At 38.9% G+C, this 21,057-nt stretch overlaps 1 protein-coding gene across 1 annotated transcript in view; it reads left to right on the top strand.

Annotated features, from left to right (window-relative positions):
* Positions 1-975: 975 nt before the first annotated feature.
* The window catches only part of LOC135103078 (peroxisomal N(1)-acetyl-spermine/spermidine oxidase-like), a 21,343-nt gene continuing 1,261 nt past the window's right edge, over positions 976-21,057 (top strand). Inside the window, 10 exon segments of the mRNA XM_064009046.1 lie at positions 976-1,078; positions 9,460-9,523; positions 9,952-10,106; positions 10,460-10,579; positions 14,635-14,776; positions 15,052-15,115; positions 16,134-16,262; positions 17,583-17,801; positions 18,339-18,455; positions 19,235-19,422. Of these exon segments, the coding sequence (XP_063865116.1) occupies positions 1,009-1,078; positions 9,460-9,523; positions 9,952-10,106; positions 10,460-10,579; positions 14,635-14,776; positions 15,052-15,115; positions 16,134-16,262; positions 17,583-17,801; positions 18,339-18,455; positions 19,235-19,422 (1,268 nt within the window). The 5' untranslated portion in view covers positions 976-1,008.

Here is a 21,057-nt window from a genome sequence, read left to right as displayed (position 1 = left end):
TGTTCTGAGACGTCTCCGCCAGTTTCTCTCACCCTCCCAGCTGCTAACTCTGTACAAGGGCCTTATCCGTCCATGTATGGAGTATGCTTCACATGTCTGGGGGGGTTCCACTCATACTGCTCTTCTAGACAGGGTGGAATCAAAAGCTTTTCGTCTCATCAACTCCTCTCTTCTAACTGACTGTCTTCAGCCCCTCTCTCACCGCCGCAATGTTGCATATCTAGCTGTCTTCTACCGCTATTTTCATGCCAACTGCTCTTCTGATCTTGCTAACTGCATGCCTCCCCTCCTTCCGCGGCCTCGCTGCACAAGACTTTCTTCTTTCTCTCACCCCTATTCTGTCCACCTCTCTAACGCAAGAGTTAACCAGTATTCTCAATCATTCATCCCTTTCTCTGGTAAACTCTGGAACTCCTTGCCTGCTTCTGTATTTCCACCTTCCTATGACTTGAATTCCTTCAAGAGGGAGGTTTCAAGACACTTATCCACCAATTTTTGACCACTGCTTTGACCCTTTTAAGGGACTGGCATTTCAGTGGGCATTTTTTTTATTAGATTTTGTTGCCCTTGGCCAGTATCCTTCCTACATAAAAAAAAAAAAAAAAAACTAGGGGCGGGGAAGGCCAACAAGCTGGCCGAGGCTGCCCGAGAGCGCCAAAGGGCACACTATGTGTGTGTGTGTGTGTGTGTGTGTGTGTGTGTGTGTGTGCGTGCGTGCGTGCGTGAGTTACTTATGCAATACCTCTACTGAGTGTTTCTTCTTTGTCATTTCCCACGTGCGTAACTCGTGAGAGCAGTGGTGTTGATCATTTATGTGGGTGTTAATCTTAACTTTTAATTTCTTAAATTCACTTTGGCATAATATAATTCAATAATTTGTTCCGTTGATGAAGAGAGTAAAGACGAGGAAATGCATGATCCGACGATAGTTGGCATAAGTGGGGTCGGTCACACATGAGCAGGTGAAGATAAAACTGTGGGAAGACAGCGGAAGCGGCAGTCATCAAGATGAACACACGTCACCCTTTCGTTGCTGCGGTGTTTCTTTCCACTTTGATTCTTGATGTCGTAGTCGAAGGTAAGAATAAGAAAAGAGGAAAAATGATCTTGCAGTGGCTATATATATTACTGTGTGTGTGTGTGTGTGTGTGTATATATATATATATATATATATATATATATATATATATATATATATATATATATATATATATATATATATATATATATATATATATATATATATATATATATATATATATATATATATATATATATATAACAAAATAAAAGTATGATCTTGTAAGAAATCCACATATTTCAGGGCATTACAGAAATAAAACATTTGTTTTAATATTCGTGCCAACAACAAAAAGACAAATGAGAGCTTTGTGGCATCAGTGACCTACGGGCGGCAAAGGCCGCCATCTGACGTTGGGTGTTTTCGTTATTCAGTAATATCGTCAGTCCCTGTTCGTTATTAACTCGTATCACATTTCTACGATGCAAGAATATTATAAGCTGTATCTGAAAACTTTGTTATAAATATTGTTAAAGCAGTGAGTTTACCGAAAATTGTAACCATTATTGGGCTTAACTTTTAGGGTATTTATTCAGGTTCCTCACCCTGACGAAATATGGAGTTGAGCAAAAATATGTTTGCTCTAAGAGGTGATCGGCTTTGGATATCGTTTGTTTTCTGTTTACGGTCAAAAAGATGCGAGGCTCAAGAACAAACATGTTTTTGTTTTCCTAACCACCACGCGGCAAGACACAGCTGTGTGGGTACGTATCACTACACCTGCCGAGGCGTCTCGAGGTAGGATCCTAGCGGTGGATTTTCCTTACTGCATCTCTTCCTGAAACATAACTAATATGAATACAGGAAATACTGCAAAAACTTTTGGAATGTTATGAAGAACAGCTTTTACCTCGTCTTTCAGTATTTGAAAATATGTAAATGCTACATTTAGCGGGTGCTTATGATAGGGCTTCGCTTAATTCACAGCTATGACATATGACATGTGACATGCATTCCAAGTTATGATGTGTATTTGTCTTAGTTATGATACATATTTTTATGGTGAATGAGGAACCCCCAGGTGTTTCGGCAACGTTAGGCTCAGTTTCCGTATCATGCATGAGACGAGGACAAATGGGAATAAGAGGGGAGACCTAAGAACAATATGAATATTAATGTACATGTTCTGAGCAGCGTATGACACCGAAACTAACAGCTGCACCTGGGTCACCAAGAGAACAGGCTGATAGCCGGTATGTTGTTGCAATCACTAGATTGCAATCACTAGATTGCAATCAGCAGGATGGTGTCGCAGCGCTGATAGAACGCGGAACAGGTGAAGAAAGGCGGCTACAATTCCCACTAAATAGCTGCCGTAAGCAAGGCTCAAAGTCCAAAGTAGTTACCATTGTTGACCTACATTGTTAACAAAAGACCATGATGTCAATCAGTTAACCACAGTCATATTCATATTAGTTTGAATTCAGTTAAGAGTTTTAATGCCAGCTTGCTGATCACTGGCTGGCGCTTTGACTGATTTTGATCTTGGGTTGTAGACCCCTCTTTTGAAACGTACAAGTGGTGCAGAGAAGAAAAACAAAGATAACTAAAGAGCTTCGAACTTTACTAGTTAAAGGAATGGAGATACGGATTAACTCTTACATCAGCTAGGTGGACGAAGTAAGAGTAAGAGCAAGGTTCCTTGCAGCAAGACTGTGGATGGCAGTGCGGGGCTCTCATCTAGTGAAACACTCCCGGCGGTATTGAACGAGAAAAATTATCATCGTTTATTCCAAGTTTCTCTGTTACATGGAAAGCAAAATGATTAAGTAATTAAATAAATAAATGAAATTGATGTTAGCATTTTCAACTTCTATTGCATAGTTTTCTCCATACTTTGAAAAAAAAAAAATGCCTTGAAGTGGAATCAAGCAGACCTGCAAGAAATCACAGCTAAAGCACTCTACATTTGTTATTAAAAAAGTTAATTACAAATAAATAATACACGTTTCTGTTGTCAGAAAATGTCTAATTTTGTGTAGTGTTAACAATACAAGTTCTCTACCATGAAAAAAAAAAAAGGAAAAAAAAAAAAAAAAGAAAAAAGAAAAAAAAAAAAAAAAAAAAAATATATATATATATATATATATATATATATATATATATATATATATATATATATATATATATATATATATATATATATATATATATATATATATATATATATATATATATATATATATATATATATTATGAATAAAAAGATTATATCAGTAAAGTTGATCACACCTTAAGTGATACATCTAAATTTAAATTCATTAAAGACAAACCCTTTCATTATATTACTAAATTTGAAGATAAACTAGCAAGACTACTGAGAAGTCTCCTCAAACTAAATGTTACCACTAAAGATATCTTTAACCACCTGTTCACTAGTGGCTCGTCCCTGGGCATCCTTTATGGCCTTCCGAAAACTCACAAAGCCGGCAATCCTATCAGAACATTCTCAGTACCATTCTCATATATATATATATATATATATATATATATATATATATATATATATATATATATATATATATATATATATATATATATATATATATATATATATATATATATATATATATATATATATATATATATATATATATATATATATATATATATATATATATATATATATATATATATATATATATATATATATATATATATATATATATATATATATATATATATATATATATATATATATATATATATATATATATATATATATATATATATATATATATATATATATTGTGCCTCGCTGCACAAGACTTTCTTCTTTCTCTCACCCCTATTCTGTCCACCTCTCTAACGCAAGAGTTAACCAGTATTCTCAATCATTCATCCCTTTCTCTGGTAAACTTTGGAACTCCCTGCCTGCTTCTGTATTTCCACCTTCCTATGACTTGAATTCCTTCAAGAGGGAGGTTTCAAGACACTTATCCATCAATTTTTGAAACACTGCTTTGACCCTTTTATGGGACTGGCATTTCATTGGGCATTTTTTTTTATTAGATTTTTGTTGCCCTTGGCCAGTGTTCTTCCTACATAAAAAAAAAAAAAAATACATATATATATATATATATATATATATATATATATATATATATATAGAGAGAGAGAGAGAGAGAGAGAGAGAGAGAGAGAGAGAGAGAGAGAGAGAGAGAGAGAGAGAGAGAGAGAGAGAGAGTAGCCCCGAGACAGCGAAACTGAGCCAGCAGAAGTATTAAAATTAGTCATAGAGTGTTTTACTTAGGAGTCTGAGTCTGTCCTTAATGAATTATTAAGAGATGTTGCATGTCAATAGATTTATTTGTTCTAAGGTTCACTAGGCCATGTGAAAGCTTCAATATCTAAAAAAATTTTCCTGCTTAACACACAGTATTATTCCTAATTTTATAACTCTTTAATTATTCAACCTAACGAAATCAAATATATATCACGTGAAACCTCCACCCCCCACCCCAAAAAAAAAAAATGTAGTTTTTAACGAAATATAACAGATAATTGCATGTACTCTGTCCAGGACTCACTAGACAGGTAAAATAAAGTGATGATGAACGACCGACGCACGCAGTGTGCTTACCTTTATATGCGATTTACCCATTTGTTTTTGTCTCCATATTAGAACTTTTAACATCAAATAGATTCACCTTAAAAAATTCTTGATTTCGTTAAATAAATAAATAAATTAGAAATCAATGATACTGTCATGGCAAGTTTTGATGAAAAGTTACTATTTACTAATGAATGAAATCATTCATATCATCTGCAATGAAGTATGTAAAGACCATGACACTTATTTTAATTACATAAAAAAATTAACTTATCAGCTTATTAGACTTGGCAATCTTTTTGTTTGATAATAAATTATATGTTCAAGTTGATGAAGTGCCCATGGCCCCACGCTAGCTAATGCTTTCTTATGTCACCATGAAACCAACTGGCTGAATGATTTGCTCTAGTCAATACAAACCTATGATTTACAGAAGATACGTTGATGGTACCTTCCTTTTATTCAAATAATCTCAACACATACCTAAATTCTTCAGTTTTCTTAATTGAAAACACCCCAATATTGAATTCACATATGACACAGAAAACAATTGCTCTATCGCGTTTTTAGATGTACTGGTGACTCGTAATAATAATCAACTGCACACAGCAGTTTACCGCAAACCAACCTTCACTGGTTTGGGAATTAATTATTTTTCTTTTATTCCTCAGTTATTTAAAATTATCAAAATTATATCAATATGGATATTTGAAAATCTACATAAGATTTTCTCTCTCTTATATCGTTGCTACAGTCTATCTTCAAATTGGTTTACGTTTGACCATGAGATCAGCTTTTTAAGGACTTTTCCATAATAACGGGTTTTCACTAAACATCATCAATAATACTATCTATAACTTTTTAGACAGTAAACTCATGTCTTCCTCTAAAGAGACCCAGATGACACGTAAGAAATACATAAAATTACCTTACTATGGCCACCTTAGTTATAATATTAGAAAAATACTAAGTACCATACTTAGAACATAATACCCTGACACTAGTTTCAATCTTACACAGAGAATTAATGAACATAGATGTAATTCCACACGTACACTAATACAACTAGCTCACCCCTCTTTCTCCGCCATAAGAACATATATATATATATATATATATATACTCGTATATATATATATATATATATATATATATATATATATATATATATATATATATATATATATATATATATATATATATATATATATATATATATATATATATATATATATATATATATATATATATATATATATATATATAGTCCAGGCGGGATTATGACGCTACTAAATGAAATAATTATATATATACTCGTATATATATATATATATATATATATATATATATATATATATATATATATATATATATATATATATATATATATATTTTTTTTTTTTTTTTTTTTTTTTTTTTTTTTTTTTTTTTTTTACAGTAGCGTCATAATCAGGCCTGGACTGCACGTTTCACAGATGTGTTCGCTCGCTGTAAAAAGTTTTGTAAATAATTATCAAAATTATATCAATATGGATATTTGAAAATCTACATAAGATTTTCTATCTACATATCTTCTCTCTCTCTCTCTCTCTCTCTCTCTCTCTCTCTCTCTCTCTCTCTCTCTGTTCTCGTGCTATACATGATAGAAAAGAGGCCCACAAAAGGCACTTGAGCCTTCCATCACCAGAATCTCATGCGCTTTATATTTCTGTCAGGAATCATGCCAAGTCAGTTCTCCAACTAGCCTAAAACTCCTTCATTAAAAGAAAGTGTCAAAATCTTTCAAGATCTAACTTCCCTCGTGGCATCTGGCACTTAGCCAGAAACATCTCCCAGAACTCTGCTTCCTCATCTTTCCCTTCTTTTGCTGTTGCCTTAGACATATTAAAAGATTTTGATAGTCTGGCACAAAGTTTTTATTTCCAAACTACCCTCCTATGGCTTTTATCCTTCTCTCTGTAAGTTAACCTCAAGTTTCCTTTCTGTCCGTTCTGTTGCTGCTGTGGTAGGCGGTCAGTGTTCTTATCCTAACTCTATTAACAGTTGTGTTCCTCAGGGTTCTGTCCTGTCACCCACTCTCTTCTTATTATTCATCAATGATCTTTTAAAACAAACTTCTTGTCCTATCCACTCTAACGCTGATGATACCAACCTGCACTTTTCCATGTCTTTTTGTAGAGGTCCAACCCTTCAATAGGAAGGAAACAGTTCACTCAGGGAAGCCACATAACGCCTGACTTCGGATCTCTTTAAAATTTCTGATTGGGGCAGAGCAAATTTAGTATTGTTCAATGTCTCAAAAACTCAATTCCTCCATCTATCAACTCGACACAACCTTCCAGACAACTATCTGCTCTTCTTCAATGACACTCAGCTGTCCCCCTCTTCTACACTGAACATCCTCGGTCTGTCCTTTACTTATAATGTAAACTAGAAACTTCACATCTCATCTCTAGCTAAAACAGCTTCTATAAAATTAGGTGTTCTGAGTCGTCTCCACCAGTTTTTCTCACTCCCCAGTTGCTAACTCTGTACTGGGGCCTTTCCGTCCATGCTTCACATGTATGAGGGATTTCCAGTCATACATTTCTTTTAGACAGATTGGAATAAAAAACTTTTCGTCTTATCAACTCCCCTTCTGTAACTGACTGTCTTCAGCCTCCTCATCTCCGCAATGTTGCATCTCGTGCTGTCTTCTACCGCTATTTTCATACTAACTGCCCTTCTGATCTTGCTAACTGCATGCCTACCTTCCTCCTACGGCCCACAAGACCTTTTTTCTCTCATCCTTACTCTGTCCACCTGTCTAATGCAAGAGTTAACCAGTATTCTCAATTATTCATCCCTTTCTCTGGTAAGCTCTGGAACTCGCTGCCTACTTCTGTATTTCCACCTTCCTATGGCTTGAACTCTTTCAAGAGGGAGGTTTCCCATAATTTCCTATAATTTTTCCTTATAATTTTTGATTACCGCTTTCGACTCTGTTCGAGGACCGGCACCTCAGTGGCCTTCTTTTTTATTGCGGTTTGTTGCCCCTTGCCCGGTGCTCCTCCTACATAAAAAAAATAATAATAATAGTAATAATAATAATAAAATAAATAAATAAATAAATAAAATAAATAAATAAATAAATAAATAAAAATAAAATAGAAAAAATAACTTTCCTCATGCACATACATGAGGGGTGGACAGCAAGTATTTCTATATATCTGTTTATTTTTAGATCAGCATTTACTTTATTTATTTATTATTTTAACGTGTTAAGGAGACTAACCTCTTCTAGACAGGGTGGAATCAAAAGCTTTTCGTCTCATCAACTCCTCTCCTCTAACTGACTGTCTTCAGCGTCTCTCTCACCGCCGCAATGTTGCATATCTAACTGTCTTCTACCGCTATTTTCATGCTAACTGCTCTTCTGATCTTGCTAACTGCATGCCTCCCCTCTTTCCGCGGCCTCGCTGCACAAGACTTTCTTCTTTCTCTCACCCCTATTCTGTCCACCTCTCTAACGCAAGAGTTAACCAGTATTCTCAGTCATTCATCCCTTTCTCTGGTAAACTCTGGAACTGCCTGCCTGCTTCTGTATTTCCACCTTCCTATGACTTGAATTCCTTCAAGAGGGAGGTTTCAAGACACTTATCCACCAATTTTTGACCACTGCTTTGACCCTTTTATGGGACTGGCATTTCAGTGGGCATTTTTTTTTATTAGATTTTTGTAGCCCTTGGCCAGTGTCCTTCCTACATAAAAAAAAAACCGCTGCTCCCAAAAAGAAACAAGAAAAGGACCAAGAAAGTTGATCAGTCAAATTTCTAGTGTATCTTGATAATCCTCCTTTGTCACAGTTTTAGTTGTAGGAAAGAAGAAAAATATAAACAGGAAAAGAGTTCCAGTGTTTACCAGTAAAAAAGATGAAAGAGGGTAAGCTCTTACACTAGTAAGGTGAGAGGAAGTAGAAAGTCTTGTGGTACGGGGCTGCGGGGAATGGGGGGGGGGCTACATGCAATTAGGTCGTTCAGAAGAGTAATCATAAAAATAGCGGCAGAGTATAGCAAGAGATAAAGAAGAAACGAAGGCTGGAACACATACAAGTATAATGCAGGGCTGCACTTCTCTTGTCCTATCTAGCCATGGAAGCAATCAAGAACAATTAGCAGCATGTGTCAGAACTGAGGGCTCAGAAACTCAACCTCGTGACAACAGACAGATGAAACATGTTGCTCAACCTAAAGAGCCAGCTTATCTTGCACCGCTTCAGCTTGACGGAGAAGTGTACAGCAGGTAGTGATGCTTCAAAGCAGGTCTTGATTCTTGACAGGACTGCCTTTGTTGTCAGGAAACATTTAGTGACACGTGGATGGCAGCTTCTCCATGTCACCAGCAATATTCAGGCAATCTTATGAGACTCAGCTCAACTGCACGCACCACGCTGCAGTGTCTTGTGTTTCATTTTATGACTGACTCTGATCTTCCACAAACTTTGAAACTGTTGTCTCTTGTCATATTCTTTTGTTGTTTTGACATCTTTTGCAGCTCTTCTGCATAATTTCCCTTTTCCCAATTTTTTTTTTCTGCTCTAAGTTTCAACTTGATTGAAGAGTTTCCTTAGAAAATTTTGTTTTGTAATCTTTCACTCTATTTTATTTTGTCTTATTTATTTATTTATTTAAAGGAGAAAGATAACGGATCAAGTGTATCAAATCTAAAGTGGTGAATTTTATAATACTCTGATCGACCTTTGCTTCATTATTATTGTCGGTACGATGAGATGCAATTCTAACTGAAGCTCAAAAACAAAATTGTAATTCGGCATTTGTGTTTTCAGTGTCAGCCTCGCCGCTGGGGGAGGCTGGCTCCTACTGCTGCACGCAACGGAATCATGACGCCTGGTGAGTCTCACGTCGTATCTTGATGTCACCGATTTTATTATTTAAAATGGTGGTCGAAGGTCTTCACTTGAAGTAAAACCTGAATGTCTCAGAGAAACTGATCACTTACTTCCTGATTTCGTCACATTACGCAGTACACACACAACTTTTGTTACAGCAGCGTGTAGAATGAGTATACATTATCATGCCATACAGGCAATACTTAGCTGGTCAGGTTTCATTTCTTGATTGCATAGATCTAATCAGACTGGATTCCTAAGTCAAAAGTTGACGTCATGCACAAACAGGCTTCTTTCCAACGCTCATGGGTTGACCAGCTGTTCTGGATAAAAGGATGTTCGAGGCTGGCCGCCATAAGGCACATCACAAAACCACCGCCACAAACCGGATGACATTGGAGTTTGTCATTATCTCCTCGTGGGTTTCAGGACAGAAATCGCGACAGAGGTGGACGTGGTTGTGGTAGGCGGTGGCGTGGCTGGTCTCACCGCCATCAACACTCTCCTTAATCATAACGTTACTGACGTGGTGCTTCTCGAGGCCCAGGACCGGCTTGGAGGAAGAGTCCGCACTTACAGACAAGGTAGGCACCTTCAGCCTGTTTTCAGTCATATACTTAACTGAGGAGTGTTCAGTCCTCACTTTCCCTTTCAGAATGGCTGATATATGGCTGATTTACTATATATATATATATATATATATATATATATATATATATATATATATATATATATATATATATATATATATATATATATATATATATATATATAATATCAGTCACTGTCCTCCCCGAGCAAGAAAATTGGGTGTGGTGAAAGAAAGATCCCAACTTTATTCATAAATCAAACTACATGAACTCTGAGGTCTCCCGGGAAGTAAAGGAGGCGATGCAAATTTGGGGTCGTGATGCTGGAGCCTTGGTGCCTCCCACAGATGGGGTGGTGGTGGAGGACGGCGCCGAGTGGATCCACGGAGACGAGAGGAACGCCTTACACCGTCTCGCCAGCAGCCTCCTCGAACTGGATGAGAACCCACCGGCGGATGACGACTGGGGTGAGTCAGCACCACCTTCAGGTGGTTCATGAGTCATTATCACCATCACCTCCAAAGACCGCTCCTTATCTTCGCCACACTTTCCTCTATAATTACCGAAGAGCCAAGTGTGGAGAAAGATTAATACTATACAGCAGCTGTGATAGATATATAATAAATCCTGTGTATAGGTATTACAGTGGAGAGTACATAATCATATGGTCTTGAATAACAATACTAGAACTAATTTACTTATTCACTTGTTCATGCACATTATTTATTTATTTATTTATTTATTTATTTATTTAGAGAGAGAGAGAGAGAGAGAGAGAGAAGAATGTTGAATTTCCGCATTTGTTATCATGAGTAAGCTTTCGTATTATAGTTAGCGGATTTTTTTTTTTTTTTTTTTTTATGTAGGAAGGACACTGGCCAAGGGCAACAAAATTCTAATAAAAAAAATGCCCACTGAAATGCCAGTCCCATAAAAGGGTCAAAGCAGTGGTCAAAAATTGGTGGATAAGTGTCTTGAAACCTCCCTCTTGAATAATTCAAGTCATAGGAAGGTGGAAATACAGAAGCAGGCAGGGAGTTCCAGAGTTTACCAGAGAAAGGGATGAATGATTGAGAATACTGGTTAACTCTTGCGTTAGAGAGGTGGACAGAATAGGGGTGAGAGAAAGAAGAAAGTCTTGTGCAGCGAGGCCGCGGAAAGAGGGGAGGCATGCAGTTAGCAAGATCAAAAGAGCAGTTAGCATGAAAATAGCGGTAGAAGACAGTTAGATATGCAACATTGCGGCGGTGAGAGAGAGGCTGAAGACAGTCAGTTAGAGGAGAGGAGTTGATGAGACGAAAAGCTTTTGATTCCACCCTGTCTAAAAGAGCAGTATGAGTGGAACCCCCCCCTAGACATGTGAAGTATACTCCATACATGGACGGATAAGGCCCTTGTACAGAGTTAGCAGCTGGGGGGGTGAGAAAAACTGGCGGAGACGTCTCAGAACACCTAACTTCATAGAAGCTGTTTTAGCTAGAGATAAGATGTGAAGTTTCCAGTTCAGATTATAAGTAAAGGACAGACCAAGGATGTTCAGTGTAGAAGAGGGGGACAGTTGAGTGTCATTGAAGAAGAGGGGATAGTTGTCTGGAAAGTTGTGTCGAGTTGATAGATGGAGGAATTGAGTTTTTGAGGCATTGAACAATACCAAGTTTGCTCTGCCCCAATCAGAAATTTTAGAAAGATCAGAAGTCAGGCGTTCTGTGGCTTCCCTGCGTGATATGTTTACCTCCTGAAGGGTTGGACGTTTATGAAAAGACGTGGAAAAGTGCAGGGTGGTATCATCAGCGTAGGAGTGGATAGGACAAGAAGTTTGGTTTAGAAGATCATTAACAAATAATAAGAAGAGAGTGGGTGACAGGACAGAACCCTGAGGAACACCACTGTTAATAGATTTAGGAGAAGAACAGTGACCGTCTACCACAGCAGCAATAGAGCGGTCAGAAAGGAAACTTGAGATAAAGTTACAGAGAGAAGGATAAAAACCGTAGGAGGGTAGTTTGGAAATCAAAGCTTTGTGCCAGACTCTGTCAAAAGCTTTTGATATATCCAAGGCAACAGCAAAAGTTTCACCAAAATCTCTAAAAGAGGATGACCAAGACTCAGTAAGGAAAGCCAGAAGATCACCAGTAGAGCGGCCTTGACGGAATCCATACTGGCGATCAGATAGAAGGTTGTGAAGTGATAGATGTTTAAGAATCTTCCTGTTGAGGATAGATTCAAAAACTTTAGATAGGCAGGAAATTAAAGCAATAGGACGGTAGTTTGAGGGATTAGAACGGTCACCCTTTTTGGGAACAGGTTGAATGTAGGCAAACTTCCAGCAAGAAGGAAAGGTAGATGTTGACAGACAGAGCTGAAAGAGTTTGACTAGGCAAGGTGCAAGCACGGAGGCACAGTTTCGGAGAACACTAGGAGGGACCCCATCAGGTCCATAAGCCTTCCGAGGGTTTAGGCCAGCGAGGGCATGGAAAACATCATTGCGAAGAATTTTAATACGTGGCATGAAGTAGTCAGAGGGTGGAGGAGAGGGAGGAACAAGCCCAGAATCGTCCAAGGTAGAGTTTTTAGCAAAGGTTTGAGCAAAGAGTTCAGCTTTAGAAATAGATGTGATAGCAGTGGTGCTATCTGGTTGAAATAAAGGAGGGAAAGAAGAAGAAGCAAAGTTATTGGAGATATTTTTGGGTAGATGCCAGAAGTCACGAGGGGAGTTAGATCTTGAAAGATTTTTACACTTTCTATTAATGAAGGAGTTTTCGGCTAGTTGGAGAACAGACTTGGCATGGTTCCGGGCAAAAATATAAAGTGCATGAGATTCTGGTGATGGAAGGCTTAAGTACCTTTTGTTGGCCACCTCTCTATCATGTATAGCACGAGAACAAGCTGTGTTAAACCAAGGTTTAGAAGGTTTAGGATGAGAAAAAGAGTGAGGAATGTATGCCTCCATGCCAGACACTATCACCTCTGTTATGCGCTCAGCACACAAAGACGGGTCTCTGACACGGAAGCAGTAGTCATTCCAAGGAAAATCAGCAAAATACCTCCTCAGGTCCCCCCAACTAGCAGAGGCAAAACGCCAGAGGCACCTTCGCTTAGGGGGATCCTGAGGAGGGATTGGAGTGATAGAACAAGATAAGGATATGAGATTGTGATCGGAGGAGCCCAACGGAGAAGAAAGGGTGACAGCATAAGCGGAAGGATTAGAGGTCAGGAAAAGGTCAAGAATGTTGGGCGTATCTCCAAGACGGTCAGGAATACGAGTAAGGTGTTGCACCAATTGCTCTAGGTCATGGAGGATAGCAAAGTTGTAGGCTAGTTCACCAGGATGATCAGTGAAGGGAGAGGAAAGCCAAAGCTGGTGGTGAACATTGAAGTCTCCAAGAATGGAGATCTCTGCAAAAGGGAAGAGGGTCAGAATGTACTCCACTTTGGAAGTTAAGTAGTCAAAGAATTTCTTATAGTCAGAGGAGTTAGGAGAGAGGTATACATCACAGATAAATTTAGTATGAGAGTGACTCTGTAGTCGTAGCCAGATGGTGGAAAACTCGGAAGATTCAAGAGCGTGGGCACGAGAGCAGGTTAAGTCATTAGGTGGAGACGATGCAGAAGAGTGGACGGAATAGTAACGAATAGAACTCATAGGTAAGGCGGAAGTGCAGGTAAAGGTGCAGTGGTGCTCAAGAGTCAAGTCGCCTTCTACACTCACTTCTACCGCTGTGTTTTCCGTTTTCTCTCAGTTTTAATGCCTCTGTTCTGTCGACACTTTACCTGCGGGAACAATGGTAAACACAGTGGAAAGAAGGGCGTGTGGTATGTTTTTTTTTTTTTTTTTCAGCTGTTGACCCTGAAATTACTATAACAACTTTTTGGAACTGAGGATAATGAGGATTGTGGTGCAGTTTACTCATCCACGTTGGACTCATACACACACACACACACACACACACACACACACACACACACACACACACACACACACACACACACACACACACACACACACACACACACACACATTCTGTCCACCTCTCTAATGCAAGAGTTAACCAGTATTCTCAATCATTCATTTCTTTTCCTAGTAAACTCTGGAACTCCCTGCTTGCTTCTGTATTTCCTCTCTCTTACATATGACTTAAATTGTTTCAAGAGGGAGATTTTAAGACTTTTATCCTCCAGTTTTAGCTGATTCTTTTGACCTTTCTTTATAGATTGGCACCTTAGTGGGCCTTTTTTTTTATTTTTTTATGCTCTTGGTCAGTGCCCCCTCGTACATAAAAAAAAAATAAATAAAAAAAACATGCGCACACATATGTTTCATTCATACAACTCGTCCACTCATACACACGTAAACATTCATCTTATTCTCTTCATTCTACAGTCAGGTACTCGTAGTGTTGGTGTGGCGGTTTTATTGTTGCTTGAGTGGCGTTTGTGTGTGTGTGTGTGTGTGTGTGTGTGTGTGTGTGTGTGTGTGTGTGTGTTGTGATGATGGTAATGGTGCCGCCGTGCCCGCCCTCAGACTGGCACTGGGTGACGGAAGAGGGCCAGCCGGGAAGAGTCCTCGACTACGCAAAGCTCATGAAACTGTTCGAAGAAACAGAACAGCCGGGATTGCTGGAGCCTTACTACGACACAGGCTATGGCTACTACTACCTCGACAGGTGGGTAGCGAGGCTGCGGGGCGAGGGAGAAGTGTTGCTGAGGGGAGAGCATGATTCTGTGTTTACTTTTTTGCTTACATGGACCTGCACCGTAACATATAATTTAGCATGTGATGTGTTGTCTCCTTTGTTCTGATATTTAATAATACCTGAAAAAAAAAAAAACGCCACATGACTTGCATTTTTGTTGTATTCAAATTATTTTGGCCTTGCGTGAGTGTGTTCTTTGTCCTTTCCATCTCCGCCCCACCTTGTCCACCACGCTCCACCTGCAGGTTCCCGGAAGTGTTCCCGCCCTCCACCCCGCACCAGGAGGGACTGCTGCATTACCTTCACCAGGTCAGTCACTCCACTGTCCTACAACTCACTCCTTTATATCTCCGCATCACGAGTTAAGTATACGAGTCAGTATACTCCCTGCTCGGACGAGGGTGGTGTGCCTGTCCGGTCTGGGAGTTACGTGCTGTTTAAAAATGCAGGATGAAGTAAAATGTAGGGAAAAGATTAAGAAATATCTCTTCACCCGAAAAAAAAAAAAAAGAGAATACATAATTACGAAGGTCTGTTTAAAGTGATCTAATTTTAAGAGAACAACTACTTTTGTGTTGATGTTTATAATTCTTATATTGTTTCTTTTTTCTTTCGTGTTTGTATTTCTCTAGTATATCTCCCCTCTTCCCACCGCAAAAAAAAAAAAAAAAATAATAATAAAATAAAATAAATAAAATAAATAAATAAATAAAAGAGGCTTATGAAAACTGTCCTGATATGACCGAAACTTATTCGTACTTTCTGCACAAACTTAGGAAATTATGTGATCTAGAATTTTTGTTTCGGGTTGACAGCATCAAATACACAGCTAATTTACCAGAACAGAAATCAGTGTTGAATGTCTAACATTGCTTATCATCACTCACAAGTGTTCTGTCACAGATGTTAGTTTCCTAGTCTGCTGAGCTCTAAATGTTCCACTCAATGTAAGAAGCATGACCATCACCCTGCATGTTTTATTTTCTCATTTATATATGCTGCTTCTGAAATAACAAATTAATGTTTAAAACACAGAGTAGCTGAGTGTTACGTATTTTCACCCAAATGAAGTGCACCTGTGCGATCCACTGATACATGAATATTAGCTACATGAATATTAGCTGAAGTGTTACCCAATACATCTGAGGTAACGTATGAGAGCGACACGTGATACATCGCGGGTGTGATTCGTACACGAGTCTCCGAAACTTGTGGCGATCTGTGATTCCTCCCTTTCTCGTCATAACGCGGCATTCAAACATTCAGAAGCAGCCTTGTCGTCCAACATTCTCTAATGTCCTCATGTTGTGATTCTTTATATTTCCAGATAGTAAATTCCGATGAAGGAACAGGTTCCTGGTTGGATATGTCCGCAGAGGATGCCGACCAGTACGAGCACCAGGGGGAGGACTTTCAGTGGAAGAACGGTTACGACACACTCATCACGTACCTCAAGGTAATGCCCGCACAGAGCTGGCCGTCTGGACCCGTGAGGGGGAGGCGTTCCCAGGCTTAATTCTTCACCTTGAATATGACGTCAGGTGACATTTCAATCCATCGGAGTGTTGCCTGTTAGTTTGTATTACTAATGTTTCCAGGCGTCCTAAACTGGTTGCCTGACACGTCACCACCTCCCTTCACATAACTCCATCTCCCCTTTCCACTGCACGAGATTTTCTGCTAGTATACTCTGCTTCACCAACTGTCACTAATTTTACTGCCTGACTGATGCTGTCACTCATCGACTGTTCTATGCATTCCGTCTTGTGCGGCACATTTGTTCTATTCTTAGCAATAGCATTAGTCTAAAATACCGTCTTATTTTTAATTGGATAATCTGATACCTTATAATCGAGTAAGAGTTTTGGTAGAAATGTAGCATTAGTTTGTTGCATGTTTCAAAGCAAGTCGGGAATACATTGATGAAATATAAAATAATCCAATGCAGTGGTGAAATTTAGGTTACCATGTTATCAGTTCTTTACTTGATGCACTATACATGATATCGTCGCCTTGTCTTGGTGCGAGTTGCGGTATGTTCTACGTTTACAGTTCATATGGTATTACTTTATTCAGAAGTAATTGACAACCATTGTTGACATCACATTCAATACCTATTCTTATCCTTCAATACCATTCCTTATCATTCAATACCCTTCTTATCCTGTGTGATCGTCTTTACTGTTTTCATATCATTAGCCAACCTGAAGATGCAGCAACGCAGTCCTTCGTAAGTGTCATTTAAGTAAGTTCTTTGTGATTCAGAGCCAAGAACTGAACTGACGGATGCCACTGATGGCTGGTTTCATGTGAGAAATAATTCCGATGATGATGTAAATTTATGAGATTTAGGTCCGCATTCGCAAATGTTTGGGTACCTTTACTTACCTTTAATCATCTTTTAATTACCTTTAATAAGCTGTAGCTCTTTTCATGATTCTTCCGATAGTTTAACGAGGATTCTGCACCATCATTAAGAAAAGCACTCATAAGCATAGGAGTAACAAACTCTGTGGCTTTTCAAAATAGTCCTGATGAGGTGTTTAAAAGTACGAGCCTTAGATAATGATAAATAACAACTAACGAAGGTGATATTTTTTGACACGACGCTGAACAACTTTCATGGCATTAATCAGCCCTGTCACGGCGACACAGGAGTCATATAATAAAAGTATACACTCGGTGCTGCATGATCTTCCTTTAACCACGTCTTTGCTTCGGTTAGTGCCTGATTAATTTCCTTCTTACCACTGCTGTCTTCCTGGTGGCGCTACAGGAGACGATACCGGAGACCGTCGTTCACCTCTCGACCCCGGTGACTCAGGTGGTGTGGGATTGCCCTGAATTCCCGTCGCAGGCGTTAGTGGTGACCCAGAACGGCAAGGCTTTCCGCGCCCGGTACATCCTCGTCACCGTGCCCTCCGCCTACCTGCAAAAGAACCATCTCACTATGTTCCAGCCTCGTCTCCCCAGTGACTTCCTGCATAACCTGGAGGTGCGCTGGCTGGCTGATTTGATAATATGGCCAGTGTTGGATTTGTTGTTATGTATTATCTATTATTATTATTATTATTATTATTATTATTATTATTATTATTATTATTATTATTATCATCATCATTTATGCTACTGTCGTTATTTCATAACTACTTCTACTACTACTACTACTCAGCTCCCCCTTCTCTCTCTCTCTCTCTCTCTCTCTCTCTCTCTCTCTCTCTCTCTCTCTCTCTCTCTCTCTCTCTCTCTCTCTCTCTCTCTCTCTCTCTCAAGGTGTTTGCAGCACTGTTACCTGCCATGTTGATGTAACTGCAGTAAGTGATTTAGCTTTATAATTTTATATTGATGTCTCCGTTTCATTTCCACAGCAACATTTAGGAAAAGTGATCGATGCAGTCATAAAGAGTTTATTATAAAGAATAACGCTACTGGGAATTATATTTTGTAATAATATGCGATATTACACAGAGTTCAGTCCTTTTGGTGATATAAAATAGCTTTGTAGGAAGAACGTGTGTTTGTGTGCCAACAGGGCGTGAGGCTCGGCGTGGCCAACAAGATACAAGTAGGGTGGGCGGAGCCTTGGTGGGGCAAGGGACTCTACGCACTCGACATCCTGTGGAGTCACTTCAACCTCCCGCCCCACATGGTGAGTGGCTGCGCCCTCACCACCAGCGACGAGAAGCAGTAAATAGTCTCTCTCATCTTTGTTCATCACTACTGGTGACACCTGTTTCACCTGTGCACGTGTCCGTCACACCATCGATACATCATCACCGTCATCTTCAGCTTTCTCAAAAATACACAAGCATCAAATTTCTTTCACTTACCCTTCATCCATTTCATTTCCTCCCCATTTCTTGCCCCCCATTTCCGTCAGTACCATTATAATTTGTACCCATCACAAAGAATGGTGACTTTAACCCTTCCACTGTTATTCGACATTGTTGCTGAATCACAAACCACTCAATGAGATTATTTCCTTTTGTTCCACAGCCACCTGTAGGCTTTATATTGGCTTGACATTGGAAACTTTTTTTCTAATCCCCTTTACAAAAATTTTATAATATCTAGTGTCACTTGGTACATGACAGTGAAAGGGTTAAGCCGGATATCACGTCTTGTTTGCTTAGCTTTACCGTGTTAATAGGCTCGGGGGAGGGTCATTGTTGAGAAGATGCCTTTATGTAACGGCACTTCCCTGATGCTTCTCTTCCTCATTGTTCTTTTCTCATCCTCTCTTTTCTTCCATAATTTGTATAATATTCCTTTCGTTTATTCTGTGTTTTCCTCCTCAAATAATATTCTTTCCAATATCTGATTTTCTTCTGGAGGGTTCATGAAAAGGATGGCCAAACTGTCTTCGTCCAACACAGTATCATGTATCCACCAAGCACAATTTTAAACTACGGCGCTGTTGTCTTCTAGTGTTGGTTGTACAGCGTCGTGAGCGCGTTCAGCGTGCACCAACAGAAGGCAGTGGTGGAGCTGTTCGTCACGGGTAACAGCTCTCTCTACATGGAGGAGCTACAGGAGGACGAGGTGAAGGACCATGTAATGCACCTTATCAGGAAGGCTTCCGGTCAGGCCGTGCCGGAACCCACTTTCTTCAGGAGGTGTGTGTGTGTGTGTGTGTGTGTGTGTGTGTGTGTGTGTGTGTGTGTGTAGTTATACCTCTTGTTCGCCATATTATTCCTCATCAGGGAGACTGTTTTGTCCCGTCCATCATCATACAGTTCTAAACAGTATGATAATTCTCCCCCCCCCCCTCTCTCTCTCTCTCTCTCTCTCTCTCTCTCTCTCTCTCTCTCTCTCTCTCTCTCTCTCTCTCTCTCACTCTCTCTCTCTCTCTCTCTCTCTCTCTCTCTCTCTCTCTCTCTCTCTCTCTCTCTCTATATATATATATATATATATATATATATATATATATATATATATATATATATATATATATATATATATATATATATATATATTTAAAGATTTGCAATAAGTACAGTGATATAATTAGGGAGGACATATTAGTAACTAAAGTTTACATCGTCTTGTGACAAACAATCTTAAAGCTACTGTCCATATATTTACACATACTACAGAACTACAGACTATACACTGCACGCTGTACACTTATAAACATCAATGTCAAGGTGGGTGCTGCTGTAGCCGTCTGTGGGCGGCAATCTTTGCCTGCTGGGGTGAACATTTGCAATATGTCCACAGCAGTGGTGAAGGCATTCCACAGCCTGACCGTTGTGCTCAGTGAAGTTACCGGTAGGTTACCCTGGCTCAGACCTCGACTTCTTTTTATGCACGGGTATGACTCGCGCCTCCTTCCATAGTGACGGCCAGACCCCTCGTTGCAAACAGCAGCGAAAAATTTGTGCAAGAGGGCCAACGAGCTCATCGGCGCACTTTTTGAATAGATGTGTTTTCATGCCGTCTCTCTCTCTCTCTCTCTCTCTCTCTCTCTCTCTCTCTCTCTCTCTCTCTCTCTCTCTCTCTCTCTCTCCTCTCTCTCTCTCTCTCTCATTTCAGTGCTCTATACCCATTACTTTTAATAGGTTCTAGTGAAGGTTTTTCGAAGGTTTCAATGGGGTTCTCAAGGTTCTAGCAGAAGTTTAACAAGGAAGGATTCTGCATCATCAGCGACAATTAAATACTCACGAGAACCCGTCTGACCATCGCAGTGGCCTTTCAGAATAATCCTCGAGAACCCAAAGGATTTCAAATTACGAGCTTTGGCGTCATCTGGATTTTTATTTGTTAATTTTATTTATTTTTTTGTTATTGTGTTTTTTTACGTTCTTACTTAGTTCATTTACAAGTGGAACATTTCATGTCAGGAATTGTCCTCCCCCTCCTCTCCTTGAGATGCATCATTTATAAAAAAAATAAATAAAAATAAATTAATTAATTAAAAAAATAAATAAAAACAAAACAAAATAATAATAATAAAATGTAATAAGTAAATAAATAAATAAACAAATAAATAAAATAAATAAAAAAATAAATGTATTTCTTATACTAGTTCTCGAGTGACTTTTTAGAAAGAAGTTTTATAGCGATTTCGGCAAAGTCCTGTACTCTCCTTTGCTGTAATTTTCATACTTCATAGGAATCTTCGAAAAAAGTGCCGTGCGTATGATTTTCAATAACCACAATAACAGATTGGAGACCGTCTCCCTGTTGTGTGTCGTCCACCCTTGTGTTATAAAGGCTTAACAGATTTGTGTGTGTGTGTGTGTGTGTGT

The sequence above is a fragment of the Scylla paramamosain genome, chromosome 1 (genome assembly GCF_035594125.1).
Source record: "Scylla paramamosain isolate STU-SP2022 chromosome 1, ASM3559412v1, whole genome shotgun sequence".
Taxonomy (NCBI): domain Eukaryota; kingdom Metazoa; phylum Arthropoda; class Malacostraca; order Decapoda; family Portunidae; genus Scylla; species Scylla paramamosain.
Note: the sequence above shows the minus strand (reverse complement) of the source record. Positions and strands in the feature narration are given on the sequence as shown.